Below are 18,903 nucleotides of genomic sequence, written 5' to 3' on the forward strand. Positions count from 1 at the left end.
AAAATAAAAAAATAACAAAACATTAGTTTCCAGCCTGCCTTTTTTTTTTTTTTTTTTTTGCTTCTTCCTGGGCAGTAAAAAGGACAGAGTAACCATGAAAGGGAAACGAGAGCGTGCACAGTCCTAGGGCCCTGCTGTCACCTTGGCTGACGGCACTTTTCCTTTCAGGGGGCGAGTAATTGGTGAGGACGTTAATCCCTGAAAGAGGCTTTTGATTCTGCAGCCGTGGATGGGAAAAGCTGCCGATACCTGACAGGGCTGCTTTCTCCTGTGTTCAGATGTGTGTGAGTGCTCTCAGTCGGGCAGCTGATACGGAGCAAGTGGGGAGAGCTGGCACCCAGGGAGGTAACGTGGGTGGCTTCATGGTCAGGAGTTAAAGAGGAGGTGCTGCTGGACCAGCATGGGCCTGACCCCACAGGCTGTTTTGTAAGGTGTGTTAAAAAGGTGTGTCTGGAACCAGAGAACAATGCCCTGGGTTTGAGATGGTGTCGTGGGCTGCAGACGAGCCTCCCGTCTCAGAGGCTGCCTTTGGTCTGGTTGTTGTTTGGTGACCTTCCTCCCTGTCTTAGCCTGCTGAAAATTCAGCTTAAAACTAGTCCGAGCGTTAAGCTTTTAGCTTGGAGGGCTCTGGGAGAGCACTTCTCTGTGCAAAGAAAGAACAGCGCTCTGTTTTGCAGAGCACAGGGGATTTTGTTTCTGAATACTGCTCTCTGAAACCCTAGCTGTTGATTTCCAGTCTCTGACAAGCACAGACACCTAGTTATGTTTGCCGCCGGGTTGTTTGTTTGTTTAATTTCTGTGTTAATTGGTGCCTTCCAAATACCACAACTGCTCTAAGGAGCAGTGTCCCTGCCAACCTGAGTGCTGAATTTCACCTCCTGTAATGTGGGACATGTGTACCTGGCAGCTGACTTAATCGAGGTCGACCATAGGAGAGAATTTTGCCTCTTTTATGGCAGAGATTGAGGATTTGTTTTTGATTAGAACAAATGTTTAAAGAGGATTTTCTGGCCCTGAATGTTACTTTAGATGTACTTTTACTCTACATCTCTACATCCTACGGTTTCATTCTACATCCCCCTACAGCAGAGGGATCTATGGACTGACTTCATTGCTGTCATTAGCGTGTGCTCATTCTGTGATCCTGTGAAGTCACCTTCATTTCCCTACCCCTCAACCCCTACCTGCCACATTCCTATGCCATATACACCGTAGCACCGAGTTATTGCAAGACCTACCTCCTAATAATAATAACGAGAGACTTTGATCTATGTGGCGTGAGTGCAAATATTATTTTATTCACAGCTCCGGCTCTCAACCAGCACAAGGGTGGAGCCTCCCAGGCGGCGTTACTGCCAGTCACGCCAAAGGATGTGGCTCGGACCTTACTCTGCTTTTCCAGTGTAGTTTGGCAAGGGTGCGGTGCGAATCCACCTCCCTCCAGCGACCTCGCTACAAGGTCTTTGACCTTGCACGAGAAGGTAGTCTTATAAGGGCTTGTAAGATAGTGGAAATATTTTAATAGGCTGAACTCCTTAAGGCCTGTGATTGAGAAGATTGAGCTGGGACCATATGGTCCTCTGCTGATGGTCCATCCCACCCGTGTCAGGAAGGCTCCTGTTGGCTTCAGCAGATCCCCGTGAGACAGGTCAAAAAAACACACTGAGCGTGGTTTTTGAAAGAGCAGAGGAAGAGTTTAGTTAGTGCAGCAATAGGGACGTGGTCTAGCCCTTCAGGAAGAGCATTTTGGTGAAAAACATTTACAGAATCATGTGAGAGCCTCTTGCCTTTTTCCACTCTGCAGGACAAGCTGCAGTAGCTCGGATGATATGGGCATGTTGACCAGCACGTATGTAACACAAACAGGGGCTGCTGGTTCCCAAACCTGTTGGACCAACGAACAGTGATCCACATCATTCCCACACTGTCCAGGGAGAAAAGCAACTCTTGAAAATAGCCATGAAGTAGCCATGCAGACTGTCTGTGGACTGCTGATGAGTTGGAGATCAAGGTTAGGAACCACTAACTACCTGGGTGAAAGCAGGATGCTGGTGTCAGCTGATACAGAAGATAAATCAAGTGTTTGAGCACAAGTGATAAGATGTAGTGGTTGGCGTATTTCTCATCAGTTTGGTATAAGGTCTTGGAAGTTTGTTACTGAAGCCCTGATGCTTCCATAGGTCAGACGATTTGGTCCTGAAGATTTGTAAACAGATCTTTTTAGAGGATGTTCAAAGAAACTCAGGGTGCAGTGGCTGTGTAAATGTTCAGATTCTTATCTTAGGGAAGAAGTATGCATATAGGCAAGGGAGATGCTTTGGATCTGCATAAGCTTTCCTGTTTTTCCGTGCCTCTTTTTTGTGGTGGAGCAAAGCCTGTATGCAAAGAGGGGGATACTCCCGCATTCTCTGCGTGGGGAAACCCTGCTGTTTCCTAAGGCAGTGTTTCTTAGATGTTTTGAAAATGTGACCCTCTTTTGGCTCCTTGTCTTTGTGGGACTCTGAATTATCATCAGCTTTGTTCCTCCAGGTGAAGGAGTTGCTGTTGTTGGCTGGCTGCAGGTGTAAACACCATTCTCCTCCTCCCTTGTGACAAACTGACTGCTTTCTGCAATTAAAAGCACTTAGCTCTTGGCATTCTCTTTGCATTGTAACACTGACAGCTGGTAATTACAGAAGAGTTCACTTTCCATGTTGGAGAAGCTGAGCTGTGCAGTTCCAGGAGGCACCAGTTGCACTGCAGAAACTGAAGACTTCACTCCCTGAACGAACAGCCCAGCACTCTGCAACCATTCCCAGACTGGGAAGTTCACTTGTAAGGAATCTGGGCACCAGTGCTCAGGTTGACATCCTCTTGCGTGAGGCAGATGCTTTGCTTGGTGGTACTCTGGTCATCTTTGTGGGTTTGTTGGTGTGTGCAGACCAATAATGTCCAGGAAGCCATCCCACAGCATGAAAAATGAAAGGGTAACTTCACAGCCTGCCCATACCAGACCAAATGGTGCACAATTTGCCTGCATCACGATTTCTGCCTTTCTTTAGAGAGGTGGGAGACGTGCAGCTGGGGCAGCTGAAGAGATGACAGGAGCAGCGGGTTGTTTGGGTGATAGCAGCAGGACACAGAGCAACATGAAGTAGCTCTTGGCTTATGCAGAACGCTGTACAAACAGTAACAGAGCTGTTAGCTTGAGAGTTGCACCCTGTGGTCCCCATCTGTCACTCCTGAATTTCAGCATCAGTGCTCACAGCTTTTTTCCTTCTTCCAGCTGTGCCTGGTGCTTGAGCTCTCGTAGGCTGTAGTAGCTAAGTTGCTCTAGAGCTGGTGCTGTTACCCCAGGGGATAAGTAGCCAACCCTACAGACAGCTGAAAGCAGCCAGGTTCACAGGTATGATCTCTTTGCTGGTGGGCAGTCCAGCCTCGTCGCTTGCCTGTCTTTGGTTTCTCCTTGTAATTATTCATGGGGGACATATTCTGCTGTATCAGTTCGAATGGCAGAAAATTTCTCTTCCTGGTGATACTGTTATAATCAAGCCATGCTGTTTTCCATCCTATATTGCTTCTCAGTGATTTTCTTATACGTTGCAGCTTTTGCACATTAAAAACAGGATCCAAGTACAGAAGGAAACCCTCTGTCCCCCCCATATCTCAGAGCAATATTATTATTGCTTATGTTGGCTTTCCTGGTTGCTCCATCTGTCTCCATCACCTCTTGTCACCTTCCATAGTAATTCCTGCTGATTAGCAAAGGCTGTTATCAACTGAGGCTCTTTGGCAGCCAAGTTCAGCCAACAGTTCTGACTGTCACGAGTCTCCACTTATGAAGAAAGTCCTTCCCCCTCCCACCAGTGGAAACAGTATGAATCATTTCCCTCCCCTTTCTTTGTCAGGAGTAAATGCCATCAGTGTTCAACACTGGTTCCCTGACTCCAGGAAATCATGGATGTAACAATCCATGGAAACTGGGTTCCCCATGTGAAATCAGTTTGTAAGGAACACACCTCTTTTTTGGCCATTGTCAGATTGCCATCTGGATGATAATCACACCTACGTCCATGAAAAGTGTCAGATTGTTCTTCTATCCCATAGTCCTGTACTGCTGGGATACGTATTTTGCACTGCAAGGTAGCAGTGCATATTTATGTGCTCCATTTGGGAATTACATTGCATGACAGGTACCTGAGAGCTTTCTTGCAGGACTCTGGGATGGATTTCACGGTGTAAATGGGTTGAGGAGTCATATCTGATTGCACATTTATGCTTCTTTGATGAGCAAAAATAGTAAGAGCAGCTATGCGTAAGGCGTAAAAGCCTTCATAAAAATACTTTAGCCATGAAATGGTGTTAGTCACCGTGGAGGAAGCTGCTTAGCCCAAAAGGAGAAGCTATAACTGCTCTAGGACTAAATTCTTTTCTCTCTTTCTCTGGTGCAACCCCAGTGTAACTGCAAAAAAGAGTCTGACCTCATCTCGTAAGCAGACTCTCTTTGAGAATTTGATCTTAAGTTGAACACGTTGCTTGGCAGTACTCACACAGGCCTGGTATCGCTCAGGTTCTCGGGTAAAACGAGGAGAGAATTAAGAGCACAATAGCAGTAACAACATAAAGGCACAAAAGCAAGAGCTCTTTCCTGCTTTTAGGAGACAGCTGACTGACTGATGGAGCCCCCACAGCTGTAGCTTCTATAGTTGGAGGCAGCACATGTCTTTTTAAACGTGCATCAGATGAGGCATTACAGTATTTTTAGCATACCCATTAGTATTCAGGCTGTCCATTGAATATTTATCATACACTTTGCTTTATGTAGAGCCCTCTGAAGTGGATTGTCTGTACTTGAGGTAGAAGATTAAATGTGGATATGCATTTGTTCAGCGTCCCTTTTGCAGTGTGTTTGGGCTCTTCCTAACCTCCAACAGAGAGGCTGTCCTTGCATGGAACAACCCTTGGTCAGTCCATCACCCAGACATCCCTTGAAAGGAGAATCAAGCTCAGCAGTCAGAGAGTAAGAGAAAGGTGGATTCATTCCCTGGTAGATTTGGAAAGGAGCTAAACATCTGCTCCCCTGCTGAAGCTCCCTCCTACCTGCCCAGCTCCAAAGAGCAGTGATGCTGGCAGCTTGGGGCTGAGCCACTGATGCAGTGCTGGGAAGATGAAGAAAGACACCTACAGAAGGTCTCAAGGCCAGCACCTTTCCTTTGCAGTGAAAGGTATAATTAAGAGATTTGTTTTCATGGCTCTCAGAGCTTACAAACCACCAGTCTTGAGCAGTGGCTGCTATGACAGCGGGCCTCTACTGTGAGCGTAGGAGTTGTGTGTCATTTGTCCCTCTTCCTTGGAGAGGAAAATGCAGACTCCCTGCTAGGCATCCTCGTGGAGACCTCTGGTGCTTCTCCACCTAAGCTTGCCTGGTGCTGACCTGCAGAAATCAAGTGATATTCAGAGTGATATTCAAGTGAAATCAAGTGATATTCAGATTTAAGCTTGCAGCTGCCAGATAGATGGTCTCCTGGACAGCTTTATTCCTCCCACTTTGTACACAGGATGAAACTGGGGCTCTGTGGGAGAAGAGGTGTGTGGCCATGGAATTAAAGGCTCCATCTATATACACACAGGGAGATGAAGGGATGACTTAAGATGTCCCCTGCAACGCTGAACCTGATACTTTGCCTCTTATCCACATTAATTTCCTAGGAATAATATTTTCTTTAAAGAAAAAAGGATAAAAATAAATATTGTCATCCTGCACTAGCAGCAGGACTGGAGCCCTGTTTCTTCCCCATGTCTCTCTTTCTCAGTGCCGCTCTCCTCAGAGGCCTTCCCAACGCACGTGCCCGACCTCCCTTGGCCTGGTCCAAGCCCAGTAACATTCACTTGGTTGCTGAGAAAGGAAGCGGTGCTGTATGTACTCGAACAGAATCAGGTCCCTTCCTTAGAGATGTGGAAACTGCCCAGAGGAAAAGCCGAGGGGTGCGTAAAGCAGCACTCCACCCTCATGAGGAAGCTGCCCGGGCCGGCCTCCATTTACCAGCCGCCACAGCACTTCCCGCCTCACCGCGGTGCTGCGTGAGGTGCTCCCTGCCCCTGCCCCCTGGGGTTTCCTTGATGGGAAAAGCTTGATGGGAAGCTTTCATCTGCTTCCCATTTTTCTCTTTATTTCATTAACAGGCTGATCCTAATTACTTTGGATTTGGTCAGGGTCCCTCCTCACTGCCCACCAGAGCAGGTGCTGCTGACTGTCCTCGTTTCTCTTCTTGCCTTGTGTGCCAACACAGGTCTGAGCTATTTGGCCTTCTCCAGACCTCAGTTCTTAATACCATGGACTGGGCACATCTACCCCACAGTGCTACCCTTTTCTAGCTTCCAATAGCGGAGTGAAAGTCTCCTTTTTTTTGGTGAAGGGATAAAAATGGAAGCACCTCCTGGGCTTTGCTCCGTACGAACACCACAGTCGTTCTGGTATTTTCCATCTCCATTTAAGGACTGAAGGAGAACTCATCATGTCCTGGGGTCTTTTTTGTACTCTGTGTTTAATATAACGTTCTTTATTATATTTATCTTGTTACTTATGTCTGACTCTTTCATTTATTATGTTACTTTGAAGACTGGGCCTCCCTGTAAACTGTCTTTTTAGGAAAGCTGAATGGCATTTGCAGGGGATCTTTAATGTGTTTAAGTCTTTGGTTCCTTTATGTTTTTATATGGTCACCGGTTCTACTTTTGACTCGTGGCTTGAACTGAAAACAGGAAAGCCAGACAGTGAGAACATTTCCAAAATGTCCCTTTTTCTTTGCAGTGTATTTATAAAAGTTGCAGAGAAATGCAAGGATCTCCCACAGCAGCATTTGCGGAGCACTGAGAAGGGAAGCAGTCTGTTCCCTGCAGATACCCCATGCTCTCTCCCAGAAAAAAAAAAAAAGGGGGGGCTTACTGCAGTTATGCATTACAAATACAGCGTGATCCTGGAGAAACAGTAAGAAATGTTTTGGAAGTACAGATAATTCCCCCCCTTTACTGGGGCTAGAAGGCAGAAAGCAGCAAGGTTTTGATGTGTCCACAGCCAGGCAGCGCAGGGTGATGGACACATCAGAGCCGTGGTTAAATCACTTGAACATGGATGAATGTCTCAGCCACCTATTGCAGATTTCTCACATCCTCTGTGCTCTGTTACCACCATGCATCACATCCTACAGGCATGGCTCAGCACCGGCTTTGTAGTGAGATAACCACGTGGAAGCAGAGAGAAATTTATGGCACCTTTGAAATGGTGACCTTACTTCACAGAACAAACCACTTGACCAGTTGTGCTCCCGAATTCTCAGGGACTGTGATAAACTACTTTCTCCTGTCTGAAACAAAAGGCTTTAACGCTTTACAGGTTATCTGTTGTGAAGAGAAAAGGCAACCAAAAGGGCCAGACTCTGGGAGGGTTTAGAGCTCTGCTACTGGGCTGTTAAAGGCTATGCTTTCATTAACCTCTCAACTACTGTAATCATGACAAAATCAAAGCCACATATTCGGATTTTGGGTCTGATTTCATCTCCTAGTCCATTTTCTTATCCCATGATCTCTGGATTAGTATTTCATTTGCCTGTTGGCAGAATAAGTTTGGAGCAGGAGGTGGTATATATGTCAGCATTTTTTTTACGTAGACATTTCATGGATTAAATAATGCTGGCAGATACTGTTTTCTTCCACCACAAGGAGAACATATAATTTATTCTTGTCTCAATACATTAAAAGAAATACAGCACAAAAGAAAAAGGGAAGAAAACCACCAAAAAAGGATACGAAGATAAAATCCCTTCAAGCCAAAAAAATACCAGCTCTATGACATCCTTGTGTGTGGGGAAACTCAGCTCCTAGATTATTTTGATAAACTCTGTTACAATCAGTTTAACACAAAACCCAGCTATTTATTTAATCTTAGCTGACTTGCAGAAATGTCATCCATTAAGGACACTGAGGTTATTATTTTTTCACGTAAAAAAAAAAAAAAAAAAGTTTGTTTATTTTTCTTCTATTATTTGGTTTCCCTCTGTAGATTTATAAGGTCTCTGTCACTGACAGCCTAATGTTTCCTTGTGTGCTGGCTGTGTGGTTCCCCTACAGGAGTGTCTGCGGTGGGAGGAGGCTGGGTGGGCATGGACGGGGCGTAGATGGAGCTCCAGCACCAATGTGCCAAAGCGGCACCAAAGTGGAAGTGAGTCACAGCTCACACAGGTCTGCGCCAGGGTAATGCAATCACTGAATGGGAACTTGGGAACTATTTTTTTTAATACTTTATCTACAGGATAAAATTAGAAAAAGTCCCTTTGCCGTAAGTTGGAGCTGGGGATGAGACCCCATTCCCCAAACCACATGCCCAGGGCACTGATGGCTGTGGCCAATGTCTGCTCTCTGCTATTGCACTCTCCCCAGTGGTCAGTGATGCTCCTAAACCTCCCCTGTCCTCTGTTCTCTCTGCAGGGAAGATCCTGTTCCGGAGGAGCCACGTCCGAGATGTAGCTGTGAAGAGGCTGAAGCCCATCGACGAGTACTGCAGGGTAAGAGCAGGGGGACAGCGGGCAGCCCTGCCACGGGGGGCTCACAGGCAGCAGCTGTGTGGCACCATTCTCTAGAGATACAACTAAAAGCTTCATCTCTGCTGAGCCCATCACAAGAAGGGTCTTCTGGAAGCAAGGACAGTCCAGCCGCAGCACCACAGAGGCTGACGGGGCAGGTGAAAACAGAGGCCACTCTTTGCTCCCTTAGCCAGCACTGCCGTGGTGGTTGTTGTGTCAATCCTCAGCTGAGCGTAATGTATACACTGCGCCGGTGCCTCGTTTAATCAGAAAAGGCCATAGGCATAGTCTGCCCTGCTGGGGCTCTTCGCATAAATGCGGATTTTATTTCTGCTTCAGTCTCCATGAATGCGAGAGTTCAGCAGGCAGAGAGGCCCAACAAAGATGGCATTTTCTCCTTTTCCTTGCCCGTCTGGGCTGCAGGAGGGAAAATTTGGGTTTGTGCAGAACTGGAGATGGGCTGGCGGCTTTCAGGGGTGTTTCTCATAACGAGTGAAAGTCTGGAAATTTATGGCAGGACAGAAAAGCATGCTGTGTGGAGAAGAGGGTTAAGTGACCTAATCTTTCCTTTCCAGCTTCAACTTTATGATTTGATGATAATTAATCCTCTGACGGTAGATTAAAAGTTGTTTCTACACGAGACCAATACCCAGCTCTTGCAGAGGTATTGAGCACGTCAGCGTGTAATTTAAACCCCAGACTTCCTCTTTTCTTTCCCGTGGGGTTTTCTTTCCGTTTTTAGAAAGCCAGAGGAGCAGGTGGAGGGGAAAACCACCATCCCCGAGAACTGCTCCAGTCAGACATTTGCTCATCCACAACAGGGAGGAGGTCACAGCAGCGCCTGAGGCGCGCAGGGGGCAGCGGTGACAGGGCCGGGCAAAACCCCTGCCATCTGCATCACCCGGGCAAGGAAGCTGCGATTAAAGCCTTATCTCATGAGATCAGGCTCTCTGTGTGACAATTACCACGCTGTCTTCCTGCTGGCGGCCAAAAGTCTCGCTGTAAAATATGCACGGTCCCGCTGCACCCCCAGCCTCCAGCCCTCCGACAGGAACTGCCCGCGACGTGAGCGGCGAGGACGAATGTCAGGGTTCACCCAGCAGATGCGTGGTGGAGAAAGCAGCGATTTACTTGCGGGGGAGCCCCTGCCCCGGGCTGCCCTGCGCTGGAAGCTGCTTATCTGGGACCCCATTGTCTGTGCCCAGACAGACAGCCCCGGCCCGGCTGCCCTAGCGGTGCCCTGCCGCTCACCTCTGAGGAATATGTCTTGGAGTCAGCCGCTGACATGGTCGCTGATACTGCAGCACTTCCAGTGCTGCCTTCCTCCTCGCTGGGCTTTTCTCTCCACGAGATATGTGGCTCCCCAGCCCCAAGCTGGTGGACGGCCTACAAGTAGGATCATGCCCACCTCTTTGGCAGCATTAGCTGTTTTCTGCCTTTTTTCCCCAGCCCAGCAGATGTTTTGATTCTTGAATTGTAGAGAACTGTGGAGCAAGAATATCATTTTGAGATTCATTCCTGCTCATATAAGGGTGCAAAGCTTACATCCCATGCTAGTCCTACAATGAGTAGGCAGACGACATGTTCAATTTTGAAAAATGTGGAGAATGATGCTGGAATGATGTAGGTGAAATTGGCAGAGGAAATCTGACGTGGGATAGTAAAATGAATAAAGGAGACAATAGAGCTTTGTCCGCTGGAGTCTGGGGAAGCAGAGGAGGGAGGCAGATTTCAGACGCAAAGTTTGTGGTGATTCCTTTGCCAGATGAGGACTCTCCATCCAGCTTGCCCTGCAAAAGCGAAGCACAGATGGGCCCTGCCAAATGAGCGGTGCAAATGCTCGACCATTTGTTGTGTTGTTGTTGCAGCCTGTCTCTGACAGAGCGCGGTGATTTGCATGGCCAAGAAACAGCTCTGACTTGGGCTGTTTTGAAGTTTTGTTCCTTCACTGGGCGTGGAAGCAATGACAGGCAGGCAAAGGCTGTCCCAGAGTTTGAGAGAAGTTGTGCAGAAAGCGTCGGTCATCAAGGGCTTGAGACCTCTGCTCCCTGCAGCATGGGCCTCCCGACCCCTCGGGCCTGTCTGGTTCTTCGCTGCTGTGTGCCAGCCTAGAGAAATGGCTTCACAGGGATAATTAGGCCAGTGTCTGTGCTAAGGCCACAAGAAGCTTTGAAGTTGCAATGAAAAACAGACTGGGACATACAAGAAAAGATTTCCAGGGCTTTTGTCATCCGTGCAGGGTCTGGATGTCCTTTGTGGTAACCTGAGCAAGTTAACAGACAAACTGAATTTTGCTTGTGAACGTGTGCTGCCCACTGGACTCAGTATCTCTGGATGATTTCCTTCCTTGGAATTAGTTTAGTGAGATTGAAAGTCTTCTGGGCTCCTTGGGCCTGGTTTTGTTAACTTTTTAATAAGTTGTTGCCAGTGTGGAAGAAAGAGCAACTTCACAGGCTCACCTTGCTGGGGGCATTTTATTTAGTAAGCTTTTCATCTCCCACACACCCCTCTGGTGTGTGCATGTCCAGTATGCATCATCCTGTGTTCACGAAAGGCCTCTCAGGTCAGTGGGTCACCGAACCACCACGCTCTCCTTCCTCAGCCCTCGGGGAAGACTCAGGCCAGCATCTGCAGACTTGCCTCGTCGTGGTTGTTGGTCCTAACTGAGGGAGGCATCTTTGTGCAGGGGAGCTTTCAAGATGTGAAGTCCCATTGTCATAAATACTTGAATTTGTCACAGGCTTTTATGCTGTCCTGACAGGAGGTGTATTTACGTAGTAGCTTATGGGCTTTTCCAAAGGGAGGTTTAAGTACCCGTACGCACACAATCTAAATAAAAATTATATGAGCAAGTTGCATCAGCGCCAGGAAATATTGGTCATTCCTTTATTAAAGTTCGCAGTTTGAGAGACCACACTTCAAAAAGGAAAAAAAAAATAATTACCTCCCTCTTGGTCTCTCAGTCCGGCCTCTCTTTCAAGGTTTAATCCTTGAACTTGTCAAGACAGACGCACAGACGGTTCTGTCTCTCTCCATCATACGACTAAGCTAGGGCAGAATTAAAATGGAATAGTAGTTAGTCCTATTCAGGAATGAAGGGGTTTAAGTGAAAAACTTTGCAGTGCCCCTCTCAGTACCTGGTATAGGGCCTTGCTTTCTGGTGCCTTATGGCCCTTTTATGTCAGAGGCTCTTCTATGTCCCAGTTACTTCCAAAATTACACCTGCTTTTCTTCCTCAGCTCTTTATTTATTCCTGCATCTCCCCACTTCTCTTGCCTGAGCCACCAGCACGCACTAGTCTCTGACTGTCAGTGTTTGCCATTCAACCTCCACACTTCATTTCTTGGGGTTCAAGCTTGGAGTTACTTGGAGCTCTCAATAAAACAGATACAGGAAGGTAAAAGAATTTGTTTCTCTGTTCTGAGAAGTGAACTGTTGTAATTGCATCTTCCCTCTTGCTGAACTCGTGGCCATTCCCAAGCATCTGCCACAAGCAATTATCATTAATTAGAAGGATAAGCAGTTGAGAACAGGCTCCTTAATATGAAAAGTCAGGGAGCCATAGGCATTCAGTAGTCAGATGTCTCTGGATCTGTGAGCTGGGCTTAACCCCGCAGAGCATTAGGGAGCTACGTGTCTGAGCTCCCTCAGCGGGCTGTGTGTGGGGAGAGATCACCCCACCCAAAGCCAGATGTCTGCGGTGGGGCAGACAAATCACCCCCTGGAGGTGCTGGTCTTCCACCAACGATGATACCAGTCACACCAGTCCCACACCAGTCCCCAGGTTTAGATACGTAAAGTTCAGCGGGGTGAACATCATTGTATGCATACACACACACCTACACGCGCTGTGTATCTCTATAGAGTCATGTCTCTGCATCTGTTTTTTTGTTGTTGTTGTTTGTTTGTTTGTTTTGTTTTTTTCTTTTGTTTTTTTTTTTTTCTTTTTTTTATAATTGTTTATACATAAACGCAACATGCAGCGTTCAGGGCACATTTACATACCGTGTGTTTTCTCACCCGTGCACATGCATTTCGTGAAGCCATCCACCTATAATACATTCCCACCGAGCTGTTTGCTATCCACATAACCTTAAGCATCCAGCCCTGCCCGCCGCCGGTGCTGTGCTCTGCCAGCAGCTGAGCGGTGTGAATCGGTCGTGCCCGATGCGGAGGGCTGATTGCTAACGCCCCGCCTGCCGTGGAAGCTTTTCTAATAGCTTTTTGAATCATCCCCTGCTCTGCGAGACTGTCTGAAACCTGTAATATAGAGAGACAGACATCATTACAGGCTGAAATAACACATAAAAGCCCATCTCCTAAGGAGTATGTGAGGTCTAGGCGGTGCACGTCTGCCTTCGCTGGCTGAACAAGGAAACTTGCTGTTACTGATAATACTTAGCAGTGCTGCAAGGATGAATTCTGCTCACTAGCACTTTTTATCTTTCACCTTTCCTGTGCAAATTCCGCGCTGTTTCTGGATGCTTGCTATACGTAGCTGTGTGCATTTACCTCTGTTTTCCACGTCCCAGGAAGAATGTCACATCCCTATCCTTTTCCTCTTTTCACTATCTGTTTTCCTCTTTCTCTTCTTCCTTCTTCCCTTGACCCCACGGTCGTGCCTTCAGCCTGCTGCAGCTCTGTCCTGAAGGCAGTTTGCTGGAAATGCCCAAACTTGTATTTTCCTTGCAGAGGAGCTGTGGTGTTGCTCATCTCCTCAGTGCACTTTCTGTTCACTCTGTGAAGTTGCATTGCACTTGCCTTGATCACAGGTAGATGTTGTGTGTTTGCTGATGAGGTTTGTTTCTCAAACCAGACTTGTCGCTCCCTGCCACTGTCCAAAACAGACCAATTCTTGTTGTTTTTACACTATCATTTGCACTTTCTTAGCATTTCTTACTCTTTCTTAGGGTTTTGCTCTTTAAAAACAACTGAAAACTGATTGGCTGCAGACTTTACACCTGAGATCTCCCCAAAGCATGCAATGGCAAGTTATTATCAGGTGGTTTTCATTCCACCTCAGTGCACTGGGCTGAAAATTGCAGCACTCTGGGAGGTGATTCAGCAGTGGGAGAGCCAGCCCTGCCCCAGGGCCACCGTGTCGCTGGGGTGGGAGAGCAGGATGGCTGGGTTTGGGAACAGCTTCAGCTGTTTGATTTGTGTCCTCTGCTGCCTGCCTGGGAAAGCCAAGAGCCATGGAGGGGCTTTCCAGTTACCCCCTCTGGCCCAGCAGGACCACAGCGCTCCCTTTAGACCTCCTGGAGATTTCCAAACAGGGGAGCACCAGTTCAAGGAGGGTCACATTTCCTTAAGCTTCTGTTGATTTAGAAGCCCAAATCTACACGGCAGCTTACCAAGCTCCTACGTCAAAGAAAACCCACTAACCCACTGTGCTTCGATTCAGTATTGACATCTGCAGCCTGTTTTTTGGGGAAGGGCAAACACCTGCAACACGTAGGGAAGTGACAACTATTTGAGAAGGTGCCTGATGTGCAGGACCCCCTGTGATGGGTATAACTTGGGTATTTTATGTTTCCCTGGTAATGATACGTATCGTTTGCAGTGCTTGCTGTTGCCCCATTGACTGCACAAGATCAAGCCCTCAGAGATTTCAAAACACACTGTAGATATTAAATATCTGAGCCTCATAACCTTTCAGCAGATTAGGTAAGTGTTATTGCTCAGCGTCGTAAATGGGTAACAGAAGATAAATCCCTGCTGAATTTCATGGAAGGAGGTTAAGGATCCTGCCCAAACCGAGCAGGGTGTTAGCAACAGAGCCATCGCTAAATCTCAGCCCCCTTACGCTGTTTGTTAGGTGCCATTACTCCTCCGTAAGTCTCTCCTGCTTGGGGTGCAGCTGAATAAAACACTCTTTAGTGTTTGTGTCCTTGTTGTGTCTGTGCTGGTGAGGCGTTTCTCATTCTCTTTCAACATGCCATGGTTGTTACTATTCCCGGGCAGCTACTGACTTCCAGTGTTAGTCTTCCTTTGCCAGCAGGATGCCTGTGTTTATACACACTGGGAATAAGGGCAGAGAGCTCACACCTCTGTTATGTTTTTAGGCAAGACAGCAAGACTGAGTGGATAGCAGTGCGAACTAAGGCGCCCTTCATTCAAAATAAAGGACTTTAGTTTTCCATCTGTTATATTTCATCGTGTGTTAGTGCAGGAACCAGCTCTGTAAGCACGCCCCAGCACTTAGACCCTCCAGGTACTGCCAAGCTTCTGCAGCTGATGCTGCTTCCTCGTTACAGGGTATGTTTTTTTCTGCTCAATAGCACAATTGCACATGACCAAAGGCCAGTGTCTCGTTCTTCACCAGCTTGCTGATACTAGATGAATTTTCCCTGCATTTTTATAACATCCCTCAGCCAAGAAAGGTGAGCTGGAGGTCTGGAAGCACTTGGCTTGCAATTTCAGACCACCTAAAAACAGGACCAGGTCACCTAATACCGGAGACCCACAATTTCAGAGCAGGATTATATATTTTTTAGCTATTTTTCTTGATGTCCCTAAGCAGGAGTGGTCTTGGGAACAGATTTCTTCACTTCTTAAGCTAGGTTAAAATCAAACATGTGGTTAAGAGACTGCCCTGTCCTGCCTTCGTGCTTTGGCTGGGCCTTCTTGTGTGTCTGACCAAGATAAAGCAGATGTCTCACGGGTTAGTATAACCAGTTTGCCGTAATGCACCTTCATTTAGCTCTGGCGTAGTTTTTCATCCATCTTCCAAGATTGTTTGTCCTACTTTCAAGTAGCAGAAGAGCCAGACAATCTCATTTTGTCAAACAGGTTTACAGGACCTCTAAGAAACTCGGTCTATATTTAACCCATGGCCTATTTTCAGCATAACTTAGCACAGGAGGAGGTTAACTCCAGCCTCTCCTCCTCTCCTGCTGGTCGCTTCTGGAGTAAATCTCAGAATCATGACACTTAGAGCTGCCCTCCTATGTCTTTGTGAGCAGCTATGTGGCTTCTTTTGGCACTGGCAGGCTCTAGAGCCTGAGCAACAAATTCATAGCATGGTTCTGCCTTGCCTGCTTGTCCTGCTTGTTTCCAACACACTTCTGCATAATGTGGTTCCCTCCCAGACTGCTCTCAGTATTGCTGAGTGTGACAGCGCTGCAGATCTGTACCTTGCAGAGCGTATGGGTGTTGTTAGCCAGGATGCACCACAGTGAAGCGGTCTTTGTGCAGAAGTAGCCTCCATGCTTTATTTATTTATTTTTCTTCCAGACAATCGCATTCCTTTCCTCTCAGTTTTGGAGCACATCACTGTGTTTTATTTGATGATTATTTTTGAAGCAAACTCTGCCTTTTCTGTTGACAGAAAGCTTTATGGGGAACATTAATCCCTTGTATTAGTGGAGGTTGAGGCTGCAGATTTTCACTGCTTGAATTTGTGTGCACTGACACAGAGCCTGTAAGCCCTCATTGTCTGATGTTCCATGCAAACCTGTCACCAAACAGCCCTGCCACAGAGCACTTATCTTTTCAGTATAATGCTTTTGCAGAGGTGGAACAAGTTCTGTTCTTGTACACATGGCAAAAAATGACATTGGCCAACTCTAGGTGCCATCACTCATGTAAATTCATCACGCCCTGCTTGACATTTACATTCAAGACATGCTCTTGTCTTTCTTCTCAGTTAAGTAGCTGGGCAGGAGGCTTTCCTTTTCTATTTCCTTCCACCTGCCAAAAATGTCTTGCCCCCTCTTGCTTGGTAGTTTAGATATTTGAGGACTTGTTTTTAACTTGATTTTTCTGAGTGTTTCTCCCTCTTGTTTTCCTCTGCAGGCGCTGGTTCGGCTTCCTCCTCACATTTCGCAGTGTGATGAAGTCTTCAGGTTCTTTGAGGCTCGCCCAGAAGACCTTAACCCTCCAAAAGAGTAAGTGCCTCAGGGATTTCCAGTGGTGCTCAGTTCTTTTTGATTAGCTGGGGAGAAGCTGAAGGTCATTTGCCTTTATTGCTGCTGTAGGTGTGGGAACAGCTTTCAAGCACTGCCTTAGAAAATGCCTGGCAATTACGGCAATTACATACAACCACATCAGGTGTGCGGAGGACAGAGGAGTCAAGCAACCCTCAGACACGTTGTTCAGCCATCCTCTGCCCACTTTTGCATTGTTTCTTGTTGATAGTTCTAATGAGGGAACCTCCCCTGGCTTGCGGGTTTTGCCTGATAATTATCACCAAAGACTCATTTAGTTCCCGAAAGCATTGGCTCAGCAGCAGGGGGAAATCCTGCCAGCAAGCACACCGCTAATAATTACCAGCTGCTTCTTTAAATGTACTCCTGCCCAGAGATACTTAGTTATCTGAAGGGAGCAAGATTGTGGTCCAGATCCAAAATTGTCTCTGGAGAGTCTATTCTTTCTAAGCAGGAAACTAAGAAAAGGCTGGGAAAAGAGTTTCCATTGAACACAAAACAGAATTTTAGCCTTTACCTTGAAATGGACAGGCTGATTCATGCTGATACTGTCAGGGTTCAGAGGACTAATTAATTGAGGGAAAGTGTTGGCAAGAGGGTATTTACAGGCAACTGTGCTGCCTCCCCTAATATTTCCTATTCTCCTGTATACAGAACAGGATATATTTTGTTGTGCTCCTCTAATGTTTTGACTCAGTCCCATTGTGTTTTGTGCTGCTTTGTTGCATAATTTGAAAGTTCATTGCAGGCTGTGTTTCCATAATTCAGTTTTACGACTGTTAGCACAGCCCCTTGGTAATGAGAAATGGATATAAAGCTTTTCGGAGGTTTTGGCCACTTCAGTGTGTGCAGAACCTGTAGTTAGCAGAAGGCTTTGTATTGAATTCTGCTGTCTTTGGGTTAGACCTGTAGCTCCAGTGCTCATGTAGAGGAGAGGACATTTGCAGTTTGATTTCCCAAACTTTGTTTTCTGCACGTATACGGTTTTGTGTAACGCCACATATTGGCATTTGTACTGAAGAAAGCACTGCTAGCACAGCTGAGAGCATCCCTTTTGCTTGTGAATGATAAAAGGAGCAGCTTTAAAATCAAAGGTCTGAAAAAAAGAGCTGTTCTTTCTTATTATTTTCTAGCTAGGCTTACTTCAGAGAAATTTCTGGGGCGAGCAGAGAAAGTGATGTTGCATGTTCATTGCTAAACACCTACTGCAAACGTAGAAAGTATTGCAGCAGGATATGCCTACACTCTGGACATACTGACTGTCAGAGCTTCCGTTTAAGGTTTGTAAGGTTTGCAAAGGTTGCTTGATCCCACAACACCCATCTCATGCAAGGAGACATCCATATGTCCTGGGCAGCAACAAACCCCCAGAAGAGGAGTAAGATCTCCAGGGTTACAGCAGAGGTCACCTAGAGGAACCCAAGTAGACCTCAGAAATCTGTATTAAATGCTTTCTAACACTCCTGCCTGCTTTCTGTGCTGATACAGAGCTTACAGAGTTAGGCCTGAGTAAAACAGAGTCAGGACTGGATCTCTGCAAGGTAGGGAATGGGGATCAAGGCCCACCACCAGGCTAGCTCTACCATGATGGCTTTCTTTTTATTTTTCTTCCTAAATGTTGTCGAGAGCCTTTTGCTGGGCACCCTGTTCAACAGCCTTGCAGCAATTTTCAAGTTACCCATTTGTTTCCCCCAGGAAAAAACAAAAAAAGACTACATTTTCTCAGCCCGAGCCTTGCATCTTATTCCAACCTAGTAATAAGTGTGATTTATTTCCCTGGAAAATGTAGAGCAATAACCTGATTAAATCTCACTTCACTAATGTCTGCAAGACATTAATCTAGCTGGGTTTAAACAAATCCTACCTCGTCTTCTGTAAGCAAACAGATCTTAGGGAAGGTGTCTAAGGTTTCTGCTGGGAGCGCTTCACAAAAGATGTATTGTTGAAACTGCAGATTAGTCTCTACAAAAAGATGATGTAAAAGCCAATGGAAACATCTTTGTGTTTTTCTTCTGTGAACTGAGGGGGGAGGGAAGAGGTATGGGGCTTGCTGGACCTCTGTGTAGGGTCCGGGAGAAGGACACCTCCAGGGAGATTCTCAGCCCCAGCAGCCACTGCACGAAGGAGTGCGGTCAACCAAGAGAAATCCCTGCTTCATTCCCTCATTTCTCCTCCGCCAAGCCCCTCCAGGAGGAGTGAGCCAGCACTGCCTGAGCCCTGTGAAATCAGTCTGCCCTGGACCTCATTCACGGCCCCATTCATCTCACTGCGGGGGGAGCGAGGTAGCCTGGAGGCAGCATCTAGACTTCTGTGATTATTTTATCTTTCTCCGGCTGCTTCTTTTAGCCCTCAGTGCAGCGATTGTTCGCGTAGTGATGAGTCAGCAGAGACAAGGCATTCAGCTGCCTGCGTTAAAG

The 18,903-nt window shown here is 46.8% G+C and overlaps 1 protein-coding gene across 2 annotated transcripts in view; it reads left to right on the plus strand.

The window, feature by feature from the left end:
• SH3PXD2A (SH3 and PX domains 2A) overlaps nucleotides 1-18,903 on the plus strand; it is a 228,208-nt gene that overhangs the window by 74,727 nt on the left and 134,578 nt on the right. For both annotated transcript variants that reach the window (XM_082764488.1, XM_082764484.1), the window contains exons 4-5: nucleotides 8,464-8,540; nucleotides 16,356-16,447. In XM_082764488.1, the coding sequence (XP_082620614.1) occupies nucleotides 8,464-8,540; nucleotides 16,356-16,447 (169 nt within the window). The remainder of the gene's footprint in view (nucleotides 1-8,463; nucleotides 8,541-16,355; nucleotides 16,448-18,903) is intronic.

This window comes from Aythya marila, assembly GCF_965140915.1.
Source record: "Aythya marila genome assembly, chromosome: 7".
Lineage (NCBI taxonomy): Eukaryota > Metazoa > Chordata > Aves > Anseriformes > Anatidae > Aythya > Aythya marila.